General features: G+C 37.3%; 2 protein-coding genes across 2 annotated transcripts in view; both read left to right on the top strand.

Annotated features, from left to right (window-relative positions):
- The first annotated feature begins 14,832 nt into the window (after window positions 1-14,832).
- Window positions 14,833-20,352, top strand: LOC139715478 (dynein beta chain, ciliary-like). Its single transcript, XM_071627051.1, has 6 exons — window positions 14,833-15,233; window positions 15,657-15,850; window positions 16,592-16,781; window positions 17,369-17,468; window positions 18,055-18,266; window positions 20,266-20,352. The coding sequence occupies exons 1-6, from the start codon at window positions 14,886-14,888 to the stop codon at window positions 20,350-20,352; spliced, it is 1,131 nt and encodes a 376-aa protein (XP_071483152.1). The 5' UTR covers window positions 14,833-14,885.
- The window catches only part of LOC139715528 (dynein beta chain, ciliary-like), a 58,155-nt gene continuing 56,530 nt past the window's right edge, over window positions 20,285-21,909 (top strand). The window contains 3 exon segments of the mRNA XM_071627095.1: window positions 20,285-20,328; window positions 20,957-21,124; window positions 21,573-21,689. Of these exon segments, the coding sequence (XP_071483196.1) occupies window positions 21,005-21,124; window positions 21,573-21,689 (237 nt within the window). The 5' untranslated portion in view covers window positions 20,285-20,328; window positions 20,957-21,004.

Raw genomic sequence — 21,909 nt, 5'->3', positions numbered from 1 at the left:
GAACAATATTTAAAATATTGGACGACAAGAGGGGGATTCCCCAAAGTTTTTATAAACTGCACCATGATTGGTTGAGATAGATACGAGATGACCTGAATTATGACGTAAAAACGTCTGTGATTGGTCAATCACGAATTAACTAAAATATCGTTTCTTCTAAAATTCTGTGATTATACAAACAAATTTCATATATCAATTAGTTGAAATTGTTTTTCATACAATTTTTCAAAATATCACTGTCATAACAGAAAATTAAATTTAGGTTTGATGAAAATAAGTTGCATTTTTATTTTTTTTTATTTTTTTTTTTTTTTTGGTGCATGCAGGCGACGATTGATCAGCTCAGCGCTATACTGCACCGCTAGTATAGCCTGCGCGCGATATACAAATGTATGTAGCCGGCCGCCGCTTGCATTTTGCATGCGCGATATGCATATTACAGTACGTGTATGTTACTAAGAAAGTACAGAGGACTAACAGTACTATGTATTCGGTCTTTCACGATCTATGGTAGATGTGACGTGGGCTCGGATACAAATATGTACATCTAATTCTGGTCTAAATTAGCTATATAGATCTCGGCCTAACAGTAGCATGACGGCTACCTTGGATACATAGATCACTGTTTTATCAGAGACTGAAGTGGAATAACTTGCACTGAAGAGTGTACATGTATAAATACCCCATGTCAGGATCAAGTACAGTCGGAGACCATACAGCACTCGGAGACAGAAAGGGTAGGCCCTAGGCCTAAGTGAAAACATTCTTCGCTAAAATCCTCTGTAGGATAATAATAATGATATTGGATGTCCTATTTTCGGTTAATAATAATACAAGGAAATATTCGACTCGCTAAGCAAAATATTGGACTCGTCTTCGACTCGTCCAATATTTGTGCATAGCTCGTCCAATATTTCCTTGTATTAATCTCAAGGCCATCCAATATTATATAAACAATGATGCTGCGATGCAACTTACTGATCAAATATCAAACGTATTGACCGCACGATCTCCAAAAATTGGTGAATGTTTTGGCTCGTTCATAGTGTAATCTCTGATGATCTATAGAGCTGCCAACGAGTATAATGGTTGTCGCACAGAATGATTTTCGACGGAAGTTGACGTCAGAGGGCATGTATATATGTAATCATTTTGGCACTAATTTCTCTTATAAAAATGTGTGCTCCTTATTTCCACGAACTGGACCTGTACCGGTTTGGATTGCCAGATATGTCAGTGATTAGTTCTTATGTAAGCCCAATGATGTGTGTATAGTGACATTGTATGATCGAGATTTAATGTATCACAGAAAGATGTGATAGATTGATTATGGTGCATGATGCACGGCTGCGTGCAGTCACCAGCTGTCCGAAGCACCTCCTCAATCCCCTCTTCCTTTTCTCTCGTTCAGCATGTAGGCATTCTTTCTCTTTCTTTCTTATTCTTCCTTTAGTTTCGTTTTTGTCCTATTCATTTCAATCGTATTCCCCTCAGTTTAGTCATGTCATGTTGTTGTGTTTCTGCTGTTTTGTCCCATTCTGTCTTGATTATTTTTGTGTTTAGTAGTTGTGATTAAAGTAAATTGATATTTTAAAAGAACTGTTAAGTGGTTCACAATATACAAGCTTTGCTTTTAGTGGACCTCTCAGTTCCTTTTCCTCTTCTACTATAGTATTTTGCCGGTATGCATGTGTATCTCTATACACGGTGTTGTTGATTATCGTTATCTTTGGCACATTCTAATGTACAGTATAAATGCTTATGATATAATTCTTGATTTATTCTGTGTTGTGTTTTGTTGGAAGAAAATGAGAATGAAAAACAAATGAATTTAATGCAATTGAATGTAACATCATCGATATGACCTTGAGAACATCGTAAATGTCCTTATTTATTTCAAGCTATATTATAGGGTGCTTGGTAGGAAGATGTTTTGTTTGTACAACGGTCAGATGATTATACAGATAGTCAATAGTCAAGCATAATTATTCTAGCAGTCAAATAGAACGACTGACACTGAAATGATGAGTTTTCGAACAGTGTATTTTATGACCTTTGTGTTAAGTTACATATTTCAAGAGACATTAGAGTAAAGCATACAAGTTTTAAAAAGTCATGCTAACGGTTCTGTTTCGTCATATCGCATGTATAAAACATTGTGTCTAATTTCTATGGATATACATGTTTGTTGTTGTGTTTTAAAGAAAGAAGCGAGAGAAAAAATGTCCCTATATGCTTGTCTTCAAATGACTGAAAGGGGATTTCCGTATTTTCCATTAAAGATTGAACAATGCAACCTTATGATTGCACTTTGAGAACCACACACCGTCTGCATGGTATCATTTTCTTTGGGTTGTGACCTTCACTGTATAGTTGCATAGAATTAAATTTGTACGCCTCACACTTTGCAGTGATTTTATGATACAATTATATTTATCTAAAAACAAACTGTATTCTAAGAATTGACTTAACATTGCAACATCACAACTTTCTTATAGGGATTTTGGCTCTTATCACTTCTGATCGGAATGATAATCAATGATTTGCAGAGGTCGCCAGTGCTGTCTTTAGCGTAGTTGGGGAGAGATGGGTCGCGGGTAATTGCCTATCATTGTTCTAGGACACCATACACACGTTATAATATAAACCATAGCACACATTGAATCCATACACAAAGAGACTGATTGATACAGTGTTTTTCCTAGGCGGTCTTGGATTCATGCACGAAACGCCAAGTTACATGAATGGTTATTTAGGCGTAAGTGATCATACATAGATCAACGTAATGTAATCTTATACATGTATATAATATATATATATATATATATATATATATATATATATATATATATATATATACATGTGTATATATACATGTGTGTGTGTGTGTGTGTGTGTGTGTGTGCGTGCGTGTGTGTGTGTGTGTGTGCGTGTGTGTGTGTGTGTGTGTGTGTGTGTGTGTATTGCCGTTCCATGCCAAAAACCCGGTTTCGATTCCCGGCGGAGATCAACTTTTTACTCTTGAGAGGAGGAGGAGGAATTTCTCACGTTTTAAATACAGATTCAGGTAGCATCCGCAGTGTAGTAGGGTTCCATTTAGTTTGAAGGGGCACTCAGTCGAGGCCGGAGGATAGTGTTGGGATGGGACAAACTTCAAGAGTTTGAATTCACGAGATAGGGGCTCTGAGGCTACAACCCCCACCCCCTTTCTTGGGCGCGGTGATTGTGAAGACTGATTTTATCATAATCTAATCAGCATAAAGATACTCACTTTTGAATCATTTTTCACTTTTGTTGCTTTTAATCACTATTCGATTTTTTTTTGTCAAGAGTGAATTGAACTGGATATATAATTATTTTCAGGATGTGGAATATGTTGCTACTGTGATCGTATCAAGTAAGAAGTATATTCGTACCTTTTTGGCCCTGCAATTTCGTAAATAGTATTTTTTTCAGTACTACATTCTGGGCGGTGAGTTGGCTCAGTCGGTAGCGCGTCTGCCTCACGATCACGCGGCCCGGGTTCGAACCCGAGTCTGGACTGAGCAATGTTGTGTGTAAACATACCGTCCCCTCTAGCAAGAGGCAAAACACTCTGTCCCTCGGATAGGACATAAAATGGAGGTCCCGTGTTTGAGAGAGTCACAGCTCATGCACGTAAAAGATCCCGCTTCATTCATTCATCGCAAAGAGCAGGGTGTCTAACCCGGTGAAGTGGTCCCACCCCACATCCAACTGGACCCCATGGAAGACCAGCTTAGTGTATAGCAACAACAACAACAACAACAACAACAACAACAACAACAACAACAACAACAACAACAACGCCGCATCGTCTTTTTAAACTCCCTATAAGGCTCAATGGCATTCGGGTTGTCCAGTCGGAGAAAGGAGGAATGCATTGGGAGACTGCGTCCAAATTAATGGAACAAGTAAGTCATTCAAATTAAAGTGAGATTACTTGGAAAGTAATGAGAAAAGAAAAATCTGTCTAGTGTTTTCTGTCAGTTCAAAGTTGCTACTGATCGTAGTAATTCACTTTCATATCACGTTCCTCTCAATCGGTATTTTGAAATTTATCTGTCACACTATGTGAAATTTGGAGAGCGGAGTTTATAAGCCGTAGGTCAGGCATGGAATCCTGATACAGTGTATATTGGAAACTTGGATGGTACCTTCCATAGGGTACAGTACGTAGTCTCTGCTGAATGCTGTGAAGTAAGAAAAAATGCATGTGATGTGAAATACTATTATAGTAGTAAGAGACTTTCCTGTCACTATATAAAGTCACTGAAGTCTCCCCCTTACAAATCTCTTGCTTTACCCTATTTTGCTATCTTATTTGTTTACCTTTTGTGTAGATGACTTCGTGTTGACCAATACCAATGAACAAATTCACGTATCGACAGTCAGGGCACCAGCTCCTTAGTACAGACCAACGGGACGGTTCCCCCAACGTCACGAATGCAGTCCATGTCTCAATGTGACTGTGATTCTTTTCATGGCCCTCAGTATTGTGCTTATGATTCTTCATTATTAAAGTGTGATATCTACACTAAGGAAGACATTCATTAATTTTGTTTAACTATTTTTGATTGAATAACACATGACAATGAAATAGCATATCTATGATGATTCTTTTGAAGCGAGAACCATGAATCATGCGGCGTTTATACGGATCTCAGTATATAGGCCTATTTTATAGGCCTACACAATCATTTCGTCTGTCTGTTTAATGATTCGTGTGTCAGTGCTTGTTTCTTCTCCATAGTATCTACGATCTATTGATTAACATTTCTATGAAATTAATGGAATATCTTGTTAATGCTATACTCTTTCCACTCTTACTTCCCTCTTGCATTCGGGTATGATACTTGAAATATCAAACCTGATTACAGAAAAACTATAAGATCTGCTTCTTTCGTAGTACATTGTACCACGGAATAATTAAAAAACAAAATAGCGATGATGAGCAGTATTTTTTCGTAGATGAATAATTTGTGAAATGAAATAATTTGAGAGTGTAAATAATTCTCTAACAAAAAAAAAGAGAGTTCGTGTAAAAAAAAAAATCTTCCTCTGGTCGGCTTTGAGAGAACGAGTGACTTTTGTAATACTACTCTCAACACGGTCAGAGAAAGAAGACACAATTTTGCGTGGGGAAAAGTTTCAAGTTTGTACAACCGTCGAGAATTGGTGAAAATCGTAAGTGAATTCAACATCTCATTTTATAAATGGATTACAAACATACAATGCGTATATCTGCACGTTTATTTTAAAGAGGTTTTTTTTTTTTAAGCTAGAATTGTGACTTTCTGATGACTGCATGGTCCACCGTGAAATAGTTGCCTTTTGGTGTATATGCTCATAATGTGATTAAGCTTTATTGTATGTGTGGAATTGAAGACGGACAATAATTAGGATGAGGTTGCTTCAAGCCGTCTACTGTATGGTTTGATATTAAATATGTCTGTAACTTTATGCCACTCAGCAATAACGTTGTACAGAGTTTTCGTTAACGATGATGGTGACTATATAGGAGTGGGCGCCTGCGTGCATACCATCTTAGTTACGACTCGTTGTGTGTACATAATATTACGTACTTATCGAGTCGCGTTAGGTCAATGGGGGGGGGGGGGGGGGGGGGAGAAACCGAAGAGGAAGAGGGAGTAAGCAAGAGGGGGGGGGGGAGGGTAGAGAATGGAGAGAAAGAAGTTCGCATATTGCAGCGGTCACAAGAGTTGATTCATGTTTTATGACCAGACATTCGGGAGAGATTTGCCTCACTTTGGCGAAAAATACAGATTTTGGTGGTTATTAGCGGACAATTCGTAGCTAGGTCACTCCGCGGGGGGAAAAAAAAATCTGTGAGTCACCCATGAAAAACTGTAGAAGAACAGTAAGAAACAAAGACACTCTATTACAGTACGAAAGGCGCGTTGGGTAATTGTCTATAGTCAGGGAGGTGTGCTCTCACCTCCCTGCTATAGTCTAAACCAAGGAGGTATGAGATTTCTCTCTACCTCCTTGGTCTAGCGTCTGCAATTTGTTGCTACGCGACGTAAATTCACCTTACGGACGGGCTTCTGCTTCCCCCAGCCCTCTGCGACTGAGGAGAGAGAAAGAAAGAGAAAGAGAGAGGGAGAGAGAGAGAGAGGGAGAGAGAAAACAGGGTGAAGGAGAGAGAGGAAACACGCGGGCCCTTCTGAAGAATAAGTGTCACTGACGCGATAAATACATTTCAAGTTTCAAGTTTATTTCATATTTCCATTTCTCAGTGATGGGATCACAAAATGATTGACAATAAAACAAAAGTACAAAACATATACAACCATATCTTATGTTTGAAGAAAAAAAGACAAACTAACATTACACACAAATATAAATGGTCATTTTCATCTGAGGATATCACAAATAAATGTCAGAAATATGATGGGGCCTACATAAAAGCAATGACGCTTGTAAAAACTGTAGGTTCCCGAATTTATAGGCGTGAAATTATACGGAGAACGGACATGTTTATCTCGACCAACTTAAATTGTACCAGTGCAAAATCAGTATTAAAAACGAACTAACGAACCACATGAATACTTTAGTATCGCTTAAACGAGACTGTACATATTTCGCCGTGTTTACACACACACACACACAAAGTGCTATAACGGTATCGTGAAGTAACTTGGAGCTGCAGACAAAGACAAAAGACTGGGGGTATTAAAAAAGAGAATGTTGCTAAGAGCCGGGTAGTGTGTATCCACTAAGTAATAGCCGTTTTAGTTTGCGTTTGAAGGTGAATAAGGATAAGGAAGAAGTAATATCTTGAGGGAGGTCATTCCAGTATCTGGGTCCAGTAAACATAATTGTTTTCTTTGCAAAAATAGTGCGAGTACGGGGAAGGTGATAGGCGTCACTCTGACGAGTGGGGTAGCAATGAATAGAGCGATTTCTTTTGAACATGTGAATAAAAACGGATGGTAATTCATTAGTTGTTAGTTTATACATGAAAATTCCAAGATTATAATAAAATAGGTCTGGAATTTTCAGAATTCTGTTTTGATGAAAAAAACAGTTGGTATGAGCAAAATATCCGGCGTGGTTTATAATTCTTATTGCTCGCTTTTGAATGCGAAGAAGGGAATCTAATAGTAAATTGATTGCGTTTCCCCACGCCAAAATTCCATAATTAAAGTGTGGAGATATTAAAGAAGAATATATACTCTGCAAAATATAATCAGGGAACAAATGTTTAAGCTTGTTTAAAATTCCAATATTTCTGGACAAAATTTTACTTACAAAATTAATATGAGTTTTCCAGGATAATTCTCGGTCAATCCAAAGCCCTAAAAACTTCGCGTTATTGACCTGCGTTAAACATATATCATTTATTTTGATCTCATGTGGGACAACATTCAAAGAATTACTGAATACCATATAATAAGTTTTTTCTATATTCAGGGATAATTTGTTGGCATAAATCCAGGATTGCACAGACCTAAGCTCAATATTCATCATATCAATTAATGTATTAGGGTCTCGATGAGAACAAAACAAACTTGTGTCATCAGCAAAACAAATAAATGATAAAATTGGCGATGATTTTTGAAGGTCATTTATGTATAAAATAAATAAAAGTGGGCCCAAGAGGGAGCCCTGTGGGACTCCACATGAGATAAGTTTTAACTGCGAATCATAGCCGTTAATGTTAACAAATTGCTTTCTATCAGTTAAGTAACTCTTAAACCATTCGAGAGGTGGCCCGCGAATTCCATAATGATACAGTTTAGAAAATAAAATTTCGTGATCTATCGTATCAAAAGCTTTAGAGAAATCAAGAAAAACTCCAATTGTATGCTCAAAATTATCTATAGCATGAGCTACCTTGTCTATAAAAGTGAGTAAAGCATGGGTTGTATTATAATGTTTTCTGAAACCAAACTGAGAATCTGATAAAATATTATGATTTGTGAGAAATTTCAATAATCGCGTGTAAACTAACCTTTCAAGGATTTTAGAGATCGAAGTCAATAGAGATATTGGTCGGTAATTATTCACCAAATCTTTCTGTCCCTTCTTAAAGATAGGGACAACTTTTGCAACTTTCATTTTATTGGGGACTTTACCATTAAGTAGAGATTGATTAAAAATGTATGTTAAAGGAGAAATGATTTGATTCAGAACATTTTTTAAAAGAAAATTTGTAATTCCATCATATCCTGAACTTTTTTTATCGTTTAGATTCTTGACGATATCAACAATTTCTTCTTTAACAATAGGTTCGAAAAATATTGATTGAGGATTCCTATTACCTAAGTATCTATGATATTCAGTTGAGGATTTCGGGATTTTACTGGCAAGATGTGGACCAAGACTTGCGAAATAATTATTAAAAGATTCCGCCATGCTAACCGGATCGTTAATCTGCCGGCCGTCCGCCAAAATATATTTGGGAAGATCAGTATTGGTTTTGTATTTGAGTGTCTCGTTAATCACCTTCCACGTACTCTTCACATCATGTTTATATTTAACAAACTGTCGCGAAAAATAATTCCGCTTAGCAACACGTATTAAGGATGTCAATATATTCCGATATCGAGTATATCTTAATTTATTTCGAGGGCATGGATCTTTGCGATATTTATGAAAAAGACTATTCTTGCGGTTAATGGACCTGAGTAGAGATTTTGTTACCCATGGTTGTCGAGGTACTTTTTTGTAATTTGAATGGTGAGGCCTTTGAAGAGGAACACTAGATTCATAGTTAGTGGTCAAAATATTCATAAAATTTTCAAATGCTAAATCAGTATCACATTTCCCCTGTTGTTTATCTTTTTTTTCGTTCTTAATTTATGTATTCTGTGAGTACCAATGGGGATGCTCCATTTTTTTTTCTGAGGCTACACACTGCAGGGCTGGGAAAGTTAATCATAAATTTGAATGATGTGTTTTGTGAACCATCAATTCTCGCAATGCTTCTCTCATGATCACTGACGTATAATAATGGCTAAAAAATTATTATTTTTATGTTATTTACACTTAACAAATAATGCTATATTAGCTATCTCTGCGGGGGGGGGGGGGGACATTTTCTAAGCTATGAATGGAACAATGATCTTGCGATAAATGCGATATGAAATATACCCCTCGTGTGATATAGGCTAGTAATGTTACTGTTGTTTTCTTTTCAGTGTTTCACGTCCTACAAGCTTAGCTTTTTAGTGTAACACTCTTTTCCATCGTTATGATATGCTGATCATGCATGAAATGATTTATTCCACTTCTATTTGTACTTACACGTTTAAACTGTTTTCATTTTTTTTGTACACATACGTATTGAATTTGTTTTGACACCACAGTTAATTTAGGCATTCTAGACATTATAGGCAAGTTGTCAAATATCTGAACAAATTGCTTCGTTTCTGCCAGAGATTTACAGAGGATAATAACCTTCATTTGGAAAATATGATTGAAAGGCTTCGAATAAACTATAGTGATATCATAATCATTGGTAATATGGCATCATATGGTGTTGCGTTGGTCAATATCAAATACATCAGGCTAAATCGATAATAGTCTGTGGACCTGAATGAGTGTGGTTATTGAATGAGTTTGGATATTGAATGAATGAACTCCAAACTGAATCTCGACAAATAGGTGCGATAAACTTTGCATATGTCTGTTAATCTCCGGTCTTTCGGAAGATTTTATACCACCGGAGGGCCAAACCCCAAAAACTCGCTTATTTAACGAGTGAGTTGCACTCTCTCTACAAACTAAGTAGACCATGCTAATTTTCAAGATTTTATTGTAACAAACAACATTCCACTGGTCTACCTCAAAAAATTTGTTGCGAAAGCCTCCAAATCCAAGATGGCGTCCAAAATGGCCGCCATATTTACTGAATTTGTTATTTGAATAATAGAATTCGACAGAAACATCAAATTTCAACAAATGTGATGTCATATGAAAGAAAATAAAATTTTCTACAAGTTGATACCATTTTTGTGGGTTATTGTGATAACTGGATTGAGATTTTAAGGAAAAAACACTAATTTTTTGATATTTTTATGAAAAAAGGAAAATCATGAAAATGCTTGATTCAGCATAAATCGGAAAATAACTGAAGGATTATCTTGAAACGTTTCAGGAATTTTGTTTGACATATAATTAATATTTGGAGAAAATTAAGGGTCAGTACCGCTTTTTGTTCAGGAGTAATAATGTCTCAAACTTGAAAACTCACTTTGTAAAAATGGGCACTTTAGTTGTGACAAGACATTGCTGGTCATAAAAAAAGTCTGCGCGCGTCAAGACTACTACACGCACCACTGGCACCGACGCGTGTAGCAGTGGCAGTGGTTCGTGTAGTAGTCTTAGCAAACGCAGACTCTTGCTTTGATAAACAAGGGTTTGTGCCTGCAAGCTAACTTTTCATACCAAGTGGTAGCTTAGGTGACGCTGATCGCTATTATTTCAAAGTGGATTGTTCTGAAGCAGATGAGATGAAGCAAAAATATCTTTCAAATAGAGGTAGAAGCTTGAAACAACCTGGCTTTAGAAAGTTTCTGACAAAATTTGGATCAATCACGCAAAAAAAAAAATCAAGATTGCAGGCCATCAAAGCTGACATATAGTGTTTCGCCAGAGTAAATGTATCATTTCGATTTTGATATAATTTTGTCTGTTTTGCTTATATGGTTTGTTTATATGGTTTTTATATAAATTTGAAAATTGTAATGCTATTTCAAACCATCTAAGGTTTTATGGAGACATTGTTCAGAATGCACCGTAAATATTTCTCTAAGAAGTAAAAAAAAAATAAATTAAATTAAAAATGTTTATGAAAACCATGTGGAAATTAACATCTTTCCCATTATAATCAATATTTGGAGAAAATTAGAGGTCAGTATTGTATTTGGTTCAGGAGTTGTAATGTCTCAAACTTGAAATCTCATTTTACATAATATCATGTTTTTACACGCATCTGTTTCCAAAGATGTCACAGAGGGTCAAATCCAAGTTTGTGCTTACTTTTCGAGTTCCACTCTCTCTATAAATAAGACCATACATAAAACTACTAAACGTACTAAGCAATGTTTCGTAAGTACACCTCAGTAGATTTGTTACAAAAACCTCCAAAGTACAGATGCGGTCCAATAGGGTCGCCATTTTTATTGAATTTAACATTTATATTGATAGAGACATCGGATTGCAGAAACTTTGATGTCATGTGAAGGAGAGTAAAACTTCCTAAAAGTTGATACCACTTTAACTGTGTATTGTGATAAATGGGGGAGGGGGAGGAAATTCATATTTTTATATTGTTTTGAAGAAAGAATGAAATGTAGAAATGCATGATTTAGTATTTATCAAAGAAGAACCGAATAATTATTTTGAAACCTGCGATTGTGATTGAGATTTACTGAGAGGAGACATAATTCATATTTATGGAATTACAAGCAATATCATACACTGTTGACAAGTTAATATCTAAAACTTGAAAAAAAGATATATCTATGCATTATAAATGTTGCATACAATGTGTTTACATGGTCACATGTATACATGGTCACATGTAATACTGTAATGGTCTATTGACTTACAAGTGCCTGCAAACTATCTTTTCATGCCAAGTGGACAGGTAGGTGACACTGGTCGCTATAACTGTAGCATTTCATGGTAGATTGTTCTGAGGCAGATAAGATTGAACATTGAACAAAAAGTATTTTCCAAAAAGAGAGAGGAGCTTGGAATTCGGCACAAATTTTGCCAATGTGTCATATTTAGCGCAAAAATAGTATCCGCACAAAATTCAAGATGACAGTAATTGATTGAGGTTGTCGTTCAAGGCATTATTTACCATAAGTGCATATAAAACCAAAACCCACCTTTAGTTAATTCCTCAAACTAGTTCTAAACTCTGAGTTAGGGATGGAACAACTAATGTACAAACTTAAATCAGTATAATCAATGCAAATATTATTAGATATACTAAATAGATCTGATAAGAACGGGTTTTTTATACTTAGCTGTCAACAGTTATCATGGTTATTGTTTCTTGTAAAGAAATGGTGATATCTTCGTATGTTTTAGTCTTTATTTCAATTCTTATATATGGTAGAATGTTTTGTGATACAACCAACCTGCACATATAAATCGAATGTGATATCTGTCCCAATGGTAAACAATACATTATGTGTGTTGCGTCAAAGTTAAATCTCAACTTATGATTTCATATATTTTTTAATCATCTTATATTGCTGTCTAGTATATGTTTCTATACATCCGAACGATATTGTATAGTGTAAACCATATTGAGGGTCTTTTTTTTTGGGGGGGGGGGGGTGGAACTCATTCCAGTGGAACTCATTTTGGGTAAGGCCCAATCTTTGATGAAAAAGAAATGCTTCTGTATCAAAGATATGCCTTTTTTACTTGTATGCTACTCTGCTGTTGTAGAAACGTGAATAATGATGGTACTATGTGTAATAATGTCCGTAGATCCGTATATAGTGGATGTCCTTGAAAGCCCTTCTGATCCCACCCCCCCCCCCGAAAATCCGACATGGCGGCAATTTCTCAAATTTGCTTTTAAATGTCTTGTGTGAAATCATTTTTCAGTATATTTTTCGAATAAAACTGTCCAAATTTATTTTTCGTGGTGTATATTCACATTTACAAATAAGCATGCTGAAACTGTATTTACTGTTATTAGATTTTTCTTACATTGTTTTTAGGCTGATTTCATGTTGGTTATAGTGTCACAATTGATCTGAACTTAGGCCATTGTTAGATGCTTTCCCATAGTAGATATCAGAATCACTTGAGAGTGAAAATGTTCATTTTCATTCATTTTAGAGTGACCTCAGGGATCACCCGAAGAATGACGAGTGGTCCCTAAGGTCACTCTAAAATGAGTGAAAATGAACATTTTCACTCAAAATTCACTCCAATTTCACTCTAAATTCACTGTTTCCTGTTATTCACTCCTTCAAAAGTGAATACTTCCACTCGATTTTTTTCTCTTTTTTGGAGAGTAGAATATCACTGGTCTTAAAAATGTCTCCATAAAAACCTAAGACGGTTTGAAATAGCATTACAATGTTTGAAATATGTAAAAACATATAAATAGATAGCACAACAGACAAAATTATATGAAAATCATGATAATACATTTAATTTGGCGCAATAAACTATGTCAACTTTGATGGCTGTCATCTTGATTTTTTTTTTGTGTGTGGTTGATCTGAATTCTGCCTTAAACTATCTATAACAAGATTGGTGCCAAGTTTCAAGCTACTACCTCTATTTGAAAAAAATTTTTTTTTGCTTCATTTCATCTGCTTCTGAAAAATCTACTTTCAAAATAGCGACCAGCGTCACCTGAGCTACCACTTGGTACGAAAAGTTAGTTTGCAGGCACAAACCCTTGTTTGTCAAAGCAAGAGTCTGCGTTTGCCAAGACTACTACACGCGCAGACATTTTTTATGACCAACAAGGTTTTGTCACAACTAAAGTGCCCATTTTTACAAAGTGAGTTTTCAAGTTTGAGACATTATTACTCCTGAACAAAAAGCGGTACTGACCCTTAATTTTCTCCAAATATTAGTTATATGTCAAACAAAATTCCTGAAACGTTTCAAGATAATCCTTCAGTCATTCTCTGATTTATGCTGAATCAAGCATTTTCATGATTTTTCTTTTTTCATAAAAATATCAAAAAATAGTGTTTTTTCCTTAAAATCTCAATCCAGTTATCACAATAACCCACAAAAATGGTATCAACTTGTAGAAAATTTTATTTTCTTTCATATGACATCACATTTGTTGAAATCTGATGTTTCTGTCGAATTCTATCATTCAAATAACAAATTCAGTAAATATGGCGGCCATTTTGGACGCCATCTTGGATTTGGAGGCTTTCGCAACAAATTTTTCGAGGTAGACCAGTGGAATGTTGTTTGTTACAATAAAAACTTGAAAATAAGCATGGTCTACTTAGTTTGTAGAGAGAGTGCAACTCGACCTCTGTTTTAAGGTTTTGGCCCCCCGGTTGACTAGAGTTGCGTCGTAAGGGGCAAAACTCGGGTACAAGAGAACTGAACATAATACATGTATGCATGAAGCAAATTCAAAGCCCGGGCGCAATCGGGGATGCGTATCGATATGGTGAAGCTGATACAGTACTGATATACCACCTCCCTGGGTGAAGATTCAAGATTCTCATCACATCGCTGTTGCCAGTGCAATATCTGTCCTTCATTCCAACATCAAATATTTATCAAAACTTATGCCAATTGTGCATCTAGCCATTAATCGTCTTCTCAGTTGGTTTGTTTAACTCATCACGTAGTAGTAATATGTTTTGCAAAACTGTGAACACTGGCATATGCACTGTGTGTCAACCGTTGGAGTACCGTACCTCACTCCGAGTGCTCCGCCGATCGAGGGACCTTTTTGTTTGGGTTGTTTCTTTCGTGCTCGTACGGCGCATGCGTCCGATAATCCCATAGCAACATGTAAAGCGTACGCCATCTTAGGTCGAGCTGCGAGAATCCACTTCGAGGCGCCTGGAGCGACTAGCGTAGCCGAAAAAGTCACGATAACGAAGAATTTCATCACTCGTTGTGGAAACCAGAGTAATCGACACATTCGTTGGAACACGAGGAGTGCCAGATATTTAAATCTAGAGAGCGACACAGGACATTTATTGAAGAAATGGCGATGCAATTTTGAAGGTCAGGGGTAGCAATACGCTCACTCCTGACTTTTTCTGAACTATCGTTATCGCAGTAGACTCGGGCCGCAGCTCGACGCCGGTAGGAGGCTACCAAACCAATCGATAAGGCATTCTTCCATAATCAAAAATTAAGTCACAGCTCTCAATATGTCGGAAATTACGGACGCAAGGTTGGATTTCATTTCAGAATACATCCTCAAGAGTTACAAACTCAAACCGGACAAGTGGGCAAAATGCCTTGGTGTCGAGGAAAACAAGATCTTGATGCTAGAATTTCTGGAGAAGGCGGACTATCCTCAATTGATTGTAACGGTGAACCCAGCTGGACTGATCACTCCGTCGTACGACTTTCCTGCCGCGTTGAAGACGACGAAGGCTGTGTACTTCATAAAGAAAAGCAAAGAAGCTGTAGGAAAGGAAAATTTCAAGACAAACCTTGTATATGGAGATCTCTCATACTCGCCTTTGGAACAATTGTCTGCACTTGTTGATGAGGTGGGTACTAAAATTTACTCACTTTTATCTGAGTCACAGTGAGTGAGTGGTGACAAGTCACGACACAAGATGTGTAAACTGTGAAAATTTATGTTCTTGTTTAGAATTACAGTTTACAGAATAGTCAGAAATCAGATATCAAAGAATATAAGACTTTAAGAGTATGGAAGACTAACCTATGAAATTATTCTGTTTCATGTCTAAATTCTAAAACTGAATTTGGTAAATAATTCAGTGATGCCAAATCTGTCAGTGATAATATGGTTTTATGGTCATGGAGTCATAATGAGTCATATAATTTAATAAATTATTAAAAGCGTTGGCTGTTGCAAGTTGGCATTGTTGCTACTCAGTTTGTAGAATACTGGTTTTATGATTGAATGTTGTGAAGACAACTCTTGCCTTTTTTCCCCCCATTTGTAGATCTTGGTGCCACTTCTTGCAAACCCAAGGAATCATGAACAGTGGCCTGTCGTCGTGTCACAAGATGTGTTGCGCCACGTGCACAATCTGAAGAGCAGTGTGTATGTCGTGGCCGGGCAGGTCAAGGGCAAGACTCTGCTGCCCCTGCCGGTTGGCTCGGAGAAAGTGGAGAGCGCAGCTGACTGTGATGAGAAGTAAGTCCAGCCGCCATTTCTTCTCTATTGTATTGACTGATTAGATGGCTCCTCTCACTTCCTTTTTATTATTTTTTTTTTTTGGTGCATGTAAGTTAATAGGATATAATAATATCCTATTGTATCAGCCTCCTTTCTTTGAATAAAATTCATTAAATGGATTGCGCATTGAAAAGAAAGAAAATAAAAGTCATATAATGTCTTCAATATCTCCTTCACTGACTTGTACATTCTGTGCAATCAATTTGAATGAGTTAATTTATTGTATGTAGGTGATCTATATGCCTTAGAATATTATTTTACCTATCTCAAATGTTTTGTCAGCCTCCTTTGGATAGAATCATCCAAATGAACCTCATTAAAAAAAAAAAAAAAGGTGTTTAAATCTTTTAGTGGGATCTATGTCTGTGAATATCATTTTCATAATTATTATTTTCAAAGTAAAATAATTATTATAATCATTGATGGATCTTTCACATCATAAAAATGTAGATTATGTCATGGTCTTCAGGGGGATAATCCACTAATTTGATTGCAATTTTGCAAAAGAAACATCTACACTGTAATGCTCAGATTGATTATATCTATGTGTGTATTTATACAGCACAGCACAAAGACCCCTGAAGAAACAACCCATCTCCCCAAAGCAAAACATAAGCAATCTACCCACAAAGAAAATAATAACACCAAAAAACAAAACCAAACAAAACCAAGTGATGCTATCTTGTTTGTATCATGAAGGGATGACTCGTATGACAGAAGCCTGGTTCATGCTATCGAGTCTGTCATCATCGACTGGACGCATCAGATTAGGGATGTCCTCAAGAGGGACTCCGCCCAGCCACTTCTGGAAGGCCTCAACCCTGGACCAATGGTCGAGATCAACTTCTGGAAAGCAAAGTGTGAGAACCTGGACTGCATTTTCCAGCAGGTACGTTTGTATTGCAGTAATTGTTTGTAATTTGTACCAAAGCTACAGAAGGAGAACAATTATGATGTCAGAGACCCTCAGCTGAAGGTACATGTATATGGTGCTTAGAAAGGATAGACTGAATTCCTTGGCAAATATGCTGAGAAAGACAGTCACACACGTACACACGTACACACACACACACACACGCGTATGCAAACAGGTTGTGGAAAGCACTTCGCTTCGCTTTATTATGAGCACATGATGTTCGTCAGTACAAGAGTTACATCAATGTGTGAAAGTTTTTGCTAGTAAGCCTAGTTAAATTGCAAGTCATATTTTCATCCTGAGAGATTGATTCTGTATGTTTTGCATAGAAATGCCGCATAAGCTTCTTTCCCTTTCTGGTGCTATCGCTCACCAGAAGATTGTCAAAAAAAAAAATGCAAGTTGGTGTTCAATCATAATCAGGTATATGGTGTCATTGCATTAGATTCAAAGGCACAACAGATCAGCAAGAATTGAAACAAAACGAAGCAAAATATATGTATTATTTTTTGTTAGCATCTACTAATTAATTCCCACTGATTCCACATCTCACTTTGCAGCTTCGTGACCCAAAGGTGCGGAAAATGAAGGAGCTCCTTGAAAGAACTCAGAGCAGCTACCTTCCCTCCTTCAACAACATTGAGAGGGATGTAGAAGAAGGTAAGCTCCATGATCTATCTTATCCTTTCTTGCACCTTTTAGTTTACTTATTATCTACTACGCAACACGCTTTTAGGTAATGTGAATTGAAGAAATTCAAGAATTCACACTGGTGTATGAAAACCCAGCTAAATTCAAATCAGTCCCAAGATCTTTTAGGCTGTCCACTTTTTGAAATGGAATTGTATTTGAATGATGAAATGAATATTGAAATTGCTCTTTATAGTGTGTTAAAAGTCATTTACAAACTTTTTATTGCTCTACAGATGTCATTACTATCTTGTCCCTTGGGACATTTTATTTTTTCTCTTTCTGCTCTCCCTTACAACAATAGCAAGGTTTAGATATGCGATGTGAAATCTAAAGATGGCGCTATGAGGCTAGAAATGGTGTTCTGGCACATGCGCGAGACAGCTGTTTCCATTGTACAACCCAGGAGGCTGCGTCACCTTAGCGTTCGTATTGCAGATCTAAAGCTCGCTAATCTGTGGAGAACTGTAATACTGGGAGAAGATAATCCTATGGGATGTTTATGTAATGTGGGATTTGTTTTGAAACCCCTCCATCCATTGCCCTGCTCATGCAGCCCTGTCCGAGGCCCAGGACATCAACACCTACCTGAAGCCCCTCATCTACCACGTGGACAGCATGGACGAGGTGGAGTTCCCCGACCTGATGCCCCGCCTGGCCCCTCTGATGCACACCATCTGCCTCATCTGGAGCAACTCCAACTACTACAACAAGGCGCCCCGCATCATTGTGCTCCTTCAGGAGATCTGCAACCTCCTCATTGAGCAGGTGAGCATACTACAGGAAGAATTGTGGAGCAGGAATATAAGGACTCTTTCATGCTCACTTTGCAATTTGTTAGTTTAGTTACCGTAAAGTTCCGTGTATAAGACGCACTAATTTTTCGTCGGAAAACATTGAAAATCGGGGGTGCGTCGTATACACGGGTACAGTCGAATCACGGAAAAAAATCCGTCATGTACACCCAATTTTATAAGGCCAACTTGGGGCCATGTATGCCCATCGACGTTTGGAAGGTAAGCAATCACTAAAACTTACGGATAAATGAGCGATCTTTCAATCTGGACACACACAAAAGCTGCAAATACGAGATAAACTTACATCGGCCTTGTGCAGTAACGATGTATCAATCTGGCCATAGACAACAGCTGTAACAGCACTGCTGTATGCTACCGATGTCAGTCTACCAAGCTACCAACAGCCAACCTAGTACAGTCTGTAGCTGGAATACGCGATGTACAGGTATCATTACTAAATTACCGATACTGTAAAACTTATCAATGTACTAGTATCAATATGGCCATAGACAAAAGCTGTAAAATACGGAGTAGGATCGACACTATGTCACCGTAAATATGAACGATGTGTGAAGCATGCATGCATAATATCCATGTCGTTCGTTTGCTCTTCATTTCACGAGGCCAGCTAGGATAGCATAGCTACACTGTAGCTAGCTAGCTAGCTGGCATTTCCAAGCCTTTGGCAAAGGCAGCAGCTGTGCAGAGAGGCTTTTGCAATGGACTCGCGTGCACACAGCGATCGGATCGTAGTGCGCTTGCCCGTTGCGCGCTGTGTGTGCAAGTCCATTGCTCTCTGTGGGCGTGTGCTGAAATTATAGCGAGCTGCCTTTTGCAAAAGGCTAGCACTGTGCATACAAGCATGGTACAAGAGACACATGTTACTGGTAATCCTAAACAACAGTGAGTGTAATTACCGTACGTACCGTACGTCTTACCGTATGATCCCTCTGCTACACTTGTTGATGTTTTTCTTATTTTTCGTAATGAACCTTCCAGTCTGACATGCGTCAATATGCGAGACACCCTCTGCTATGTATGACAGCAAAGATCGTACTGTACACTCATGAGTACGATATGCATGACACATGTACCACGATTGAAAGGTGAAACAATAGCAAGTGAGTACTGAGACAAGTCTTGCATTTTGCGTCTTCCATATTTTGCCGATGTCCGATGAATACCGTTAAAAGAAAGTATAAAAGAAAACGAAAAATAGAGCAAATACATGCTGCATTCTAGGGAAATTTTGAGCTGAAATAACATGTATGACACACGCAATATTTGCGTGGAAATTTTAGTTTTTTTTTTTTTTAATTTTAGGTCCGAAAGTAGGGGTGCGTCTTATACACGAGTGCGTCTTATACACGGAACTTTACGGTAGTTTATCATAAGAAATCTTTAGGTTACCATAAGAGATTGCTAGAGTCAATAAACTGTATGTAGTTTACACAAAAGCAGTCGCAGTACAATAGCGAAGACTAGGGACAGCCAAGTATTTGTAACAGTAAAAATAATAATAATGATCGGAGTAATAATGATGATAATAATGACAATAATGATGATAATAATAATAATAATAATAATAATAATAATAATAATAATAATAATAAATTGATAATAATAATAATAATAATAATAATAATAATAACAACAACAACAACAACAATAATAATAATAATAATGATGAGTACTATATTTTTTGATCTATTACAACTGCTTACTGTAATTTCCATGACCTGCTCCTTTAATTGTCTCCCAAGTTACACTGTAAGTGCACTTTAGCAGTCTGTGGTGTATATTGACTATAATCATTTGTCATTAGATTTAATGCTGTTCAAAAATATTGTTCACATTCTTTGTTATTTTTAGTTGGCATAAAATCATTGCTTACCGTCACCGTTTTCATAGGTAGACATTTACCATTAAGCACAGCCAAATGCTAAGTTTTGTCTTTTATCGAATGGGAGTTTGCCCCACCCATGATCTTCACACGCCTGGACAAGTTCATAGAGCGCCTCGACACCCTCCTGGTAAGGCTGTGGTATCTTAGGTAGCTGCCTCGGCTCTTTTACATGTGCTCCACAATAGTCTGTAACGTGAAGACATACATGTATGTTCAAAAGGGTTCTCTTGTCTGACCCAGAGTTGTTGGGCAGGTGTTTGCTGTGCAGTAATGAGCTATGCCTTCCTAGATGTTGACTGGTTGTCAAATGTAATCATCACAGTAAAAAAAAAAGACCAAGATAGATAGTGTAATCAGTTATTTGGTTATGTTTGTGGGTATGTTATATGCATATTGTATTCAGACATTGCAAATGTTGCAAGGACAAGGATACTCTATACAAAAAGTATTATTGTCAGTATTGATAGGGCTTCACAATCTACCTTTGCTGGTATTTTTCTAAACAAATGTCTGGAGAGCATCAGTTCACAATGCTCATCCAGAAACAATTTTGTTGTGCTTGACAAAGTACCTAGAATAAGATATCACTTGCAGATGCAATAAATACAGAGATCTTCTTTTGCTCTGAAGGTCTCTCTAATCATCGCATTCAGAAGACATTTTTGACCCTGATTGGTTGACACCGCCATTTCTACACCAAGAAAGAGGACTTCATTTCCCCCTCCTTGTTTGTTTCATGGTCCCACTTGTCACAGAGCTTGTTTGAGACCACAGTGGAGTTCAGCAAGCTGGAGAAGACTGAGATGGGAGGAATGAAGGGGCGCATGCTGAGTCAGCAGGTGGAGAAGATCCACGAGGAGTTCCAGGAATGCGCCAAGGTCTTCACAGAGCGGCCGTACGACGGTCTCGATCCACAGTGTCAGGTACATCCTCCTCACCTCAAGATTACTTTCACTATTTTTCCCCAGCCCTGTACTGTGCCTTTATTGTAGTCTCCCTCCTTGTGAAGATGCTGAATGAATGAATAAGTTTGTGTTTGTGTACATATAAATGTGATATGTATGCACATGTGTAAGTTGTGCAGTACACACACCTCACACATACTCACATGCACACACATACGCACACACACACATGTATACAAACATGCATGGGTACGTACACCAGTACAGTATACAATATGCAGTCTTCAATTATTAAGACTATATGGTAATGACTTCTTTCTTCCGGCCATAAATGATTTTATCAAACATATCATTTTGTCATGTAAGAGAAGACAGATGTCAAGTTCCATGTGTTTATGAATGCCAGATGAAATTAATTATGTATGTTTCTAATTGTCAGTCCATGTTAATGTTGTAATGTTTCTAGGAATTCTTGGACGACTATGAAGAATTTGAGAAGAAGGTCTTCGACCTGGACAGGCGGCTGGGTGCCATCTTGTGTCAGGGATTTGATGATTGCTGTGGTCTCGAGGCTGTCTTCAAGGTAAACCTTTACTGTGAGATCAGTTTTTTAGTTAGAAGTAATGCAATCTTGCTTATGATGATTGATGCATGAGAGCTGTGGTTTTCTACCCTCCACTTGGATTAACATACAAATAGAAAAAAAAACCCCAGAAAATAAGATTTCCAGATTCAGATATAAAAGTAAAACATCTATTGAGAATAGGTCCGATCCATAGATTGTTTTTGTGGCTGAAGATGAA

The sequence above is a fragment of the Diadema antillarum genome, unplaced genomic scaffold, assembly GCF_040938485.1.
Source record: "Diadema antillarum isolate AM-2024a unplaced genomic scaffold, OU_Dant_1.0 scf00000049, whole genome shotgun sequence".
Lineage (NCBI taxonomy): Eukaryota > Metazoa > Echinodermata > Echinoidea > Diadematoida > Diadematidae > Diadema > Diadema antillarum.
Note: the sequence above shows the minus strand (reverse complement) of the source record. Positions and strands in the feature narration are given on the sequence as shown.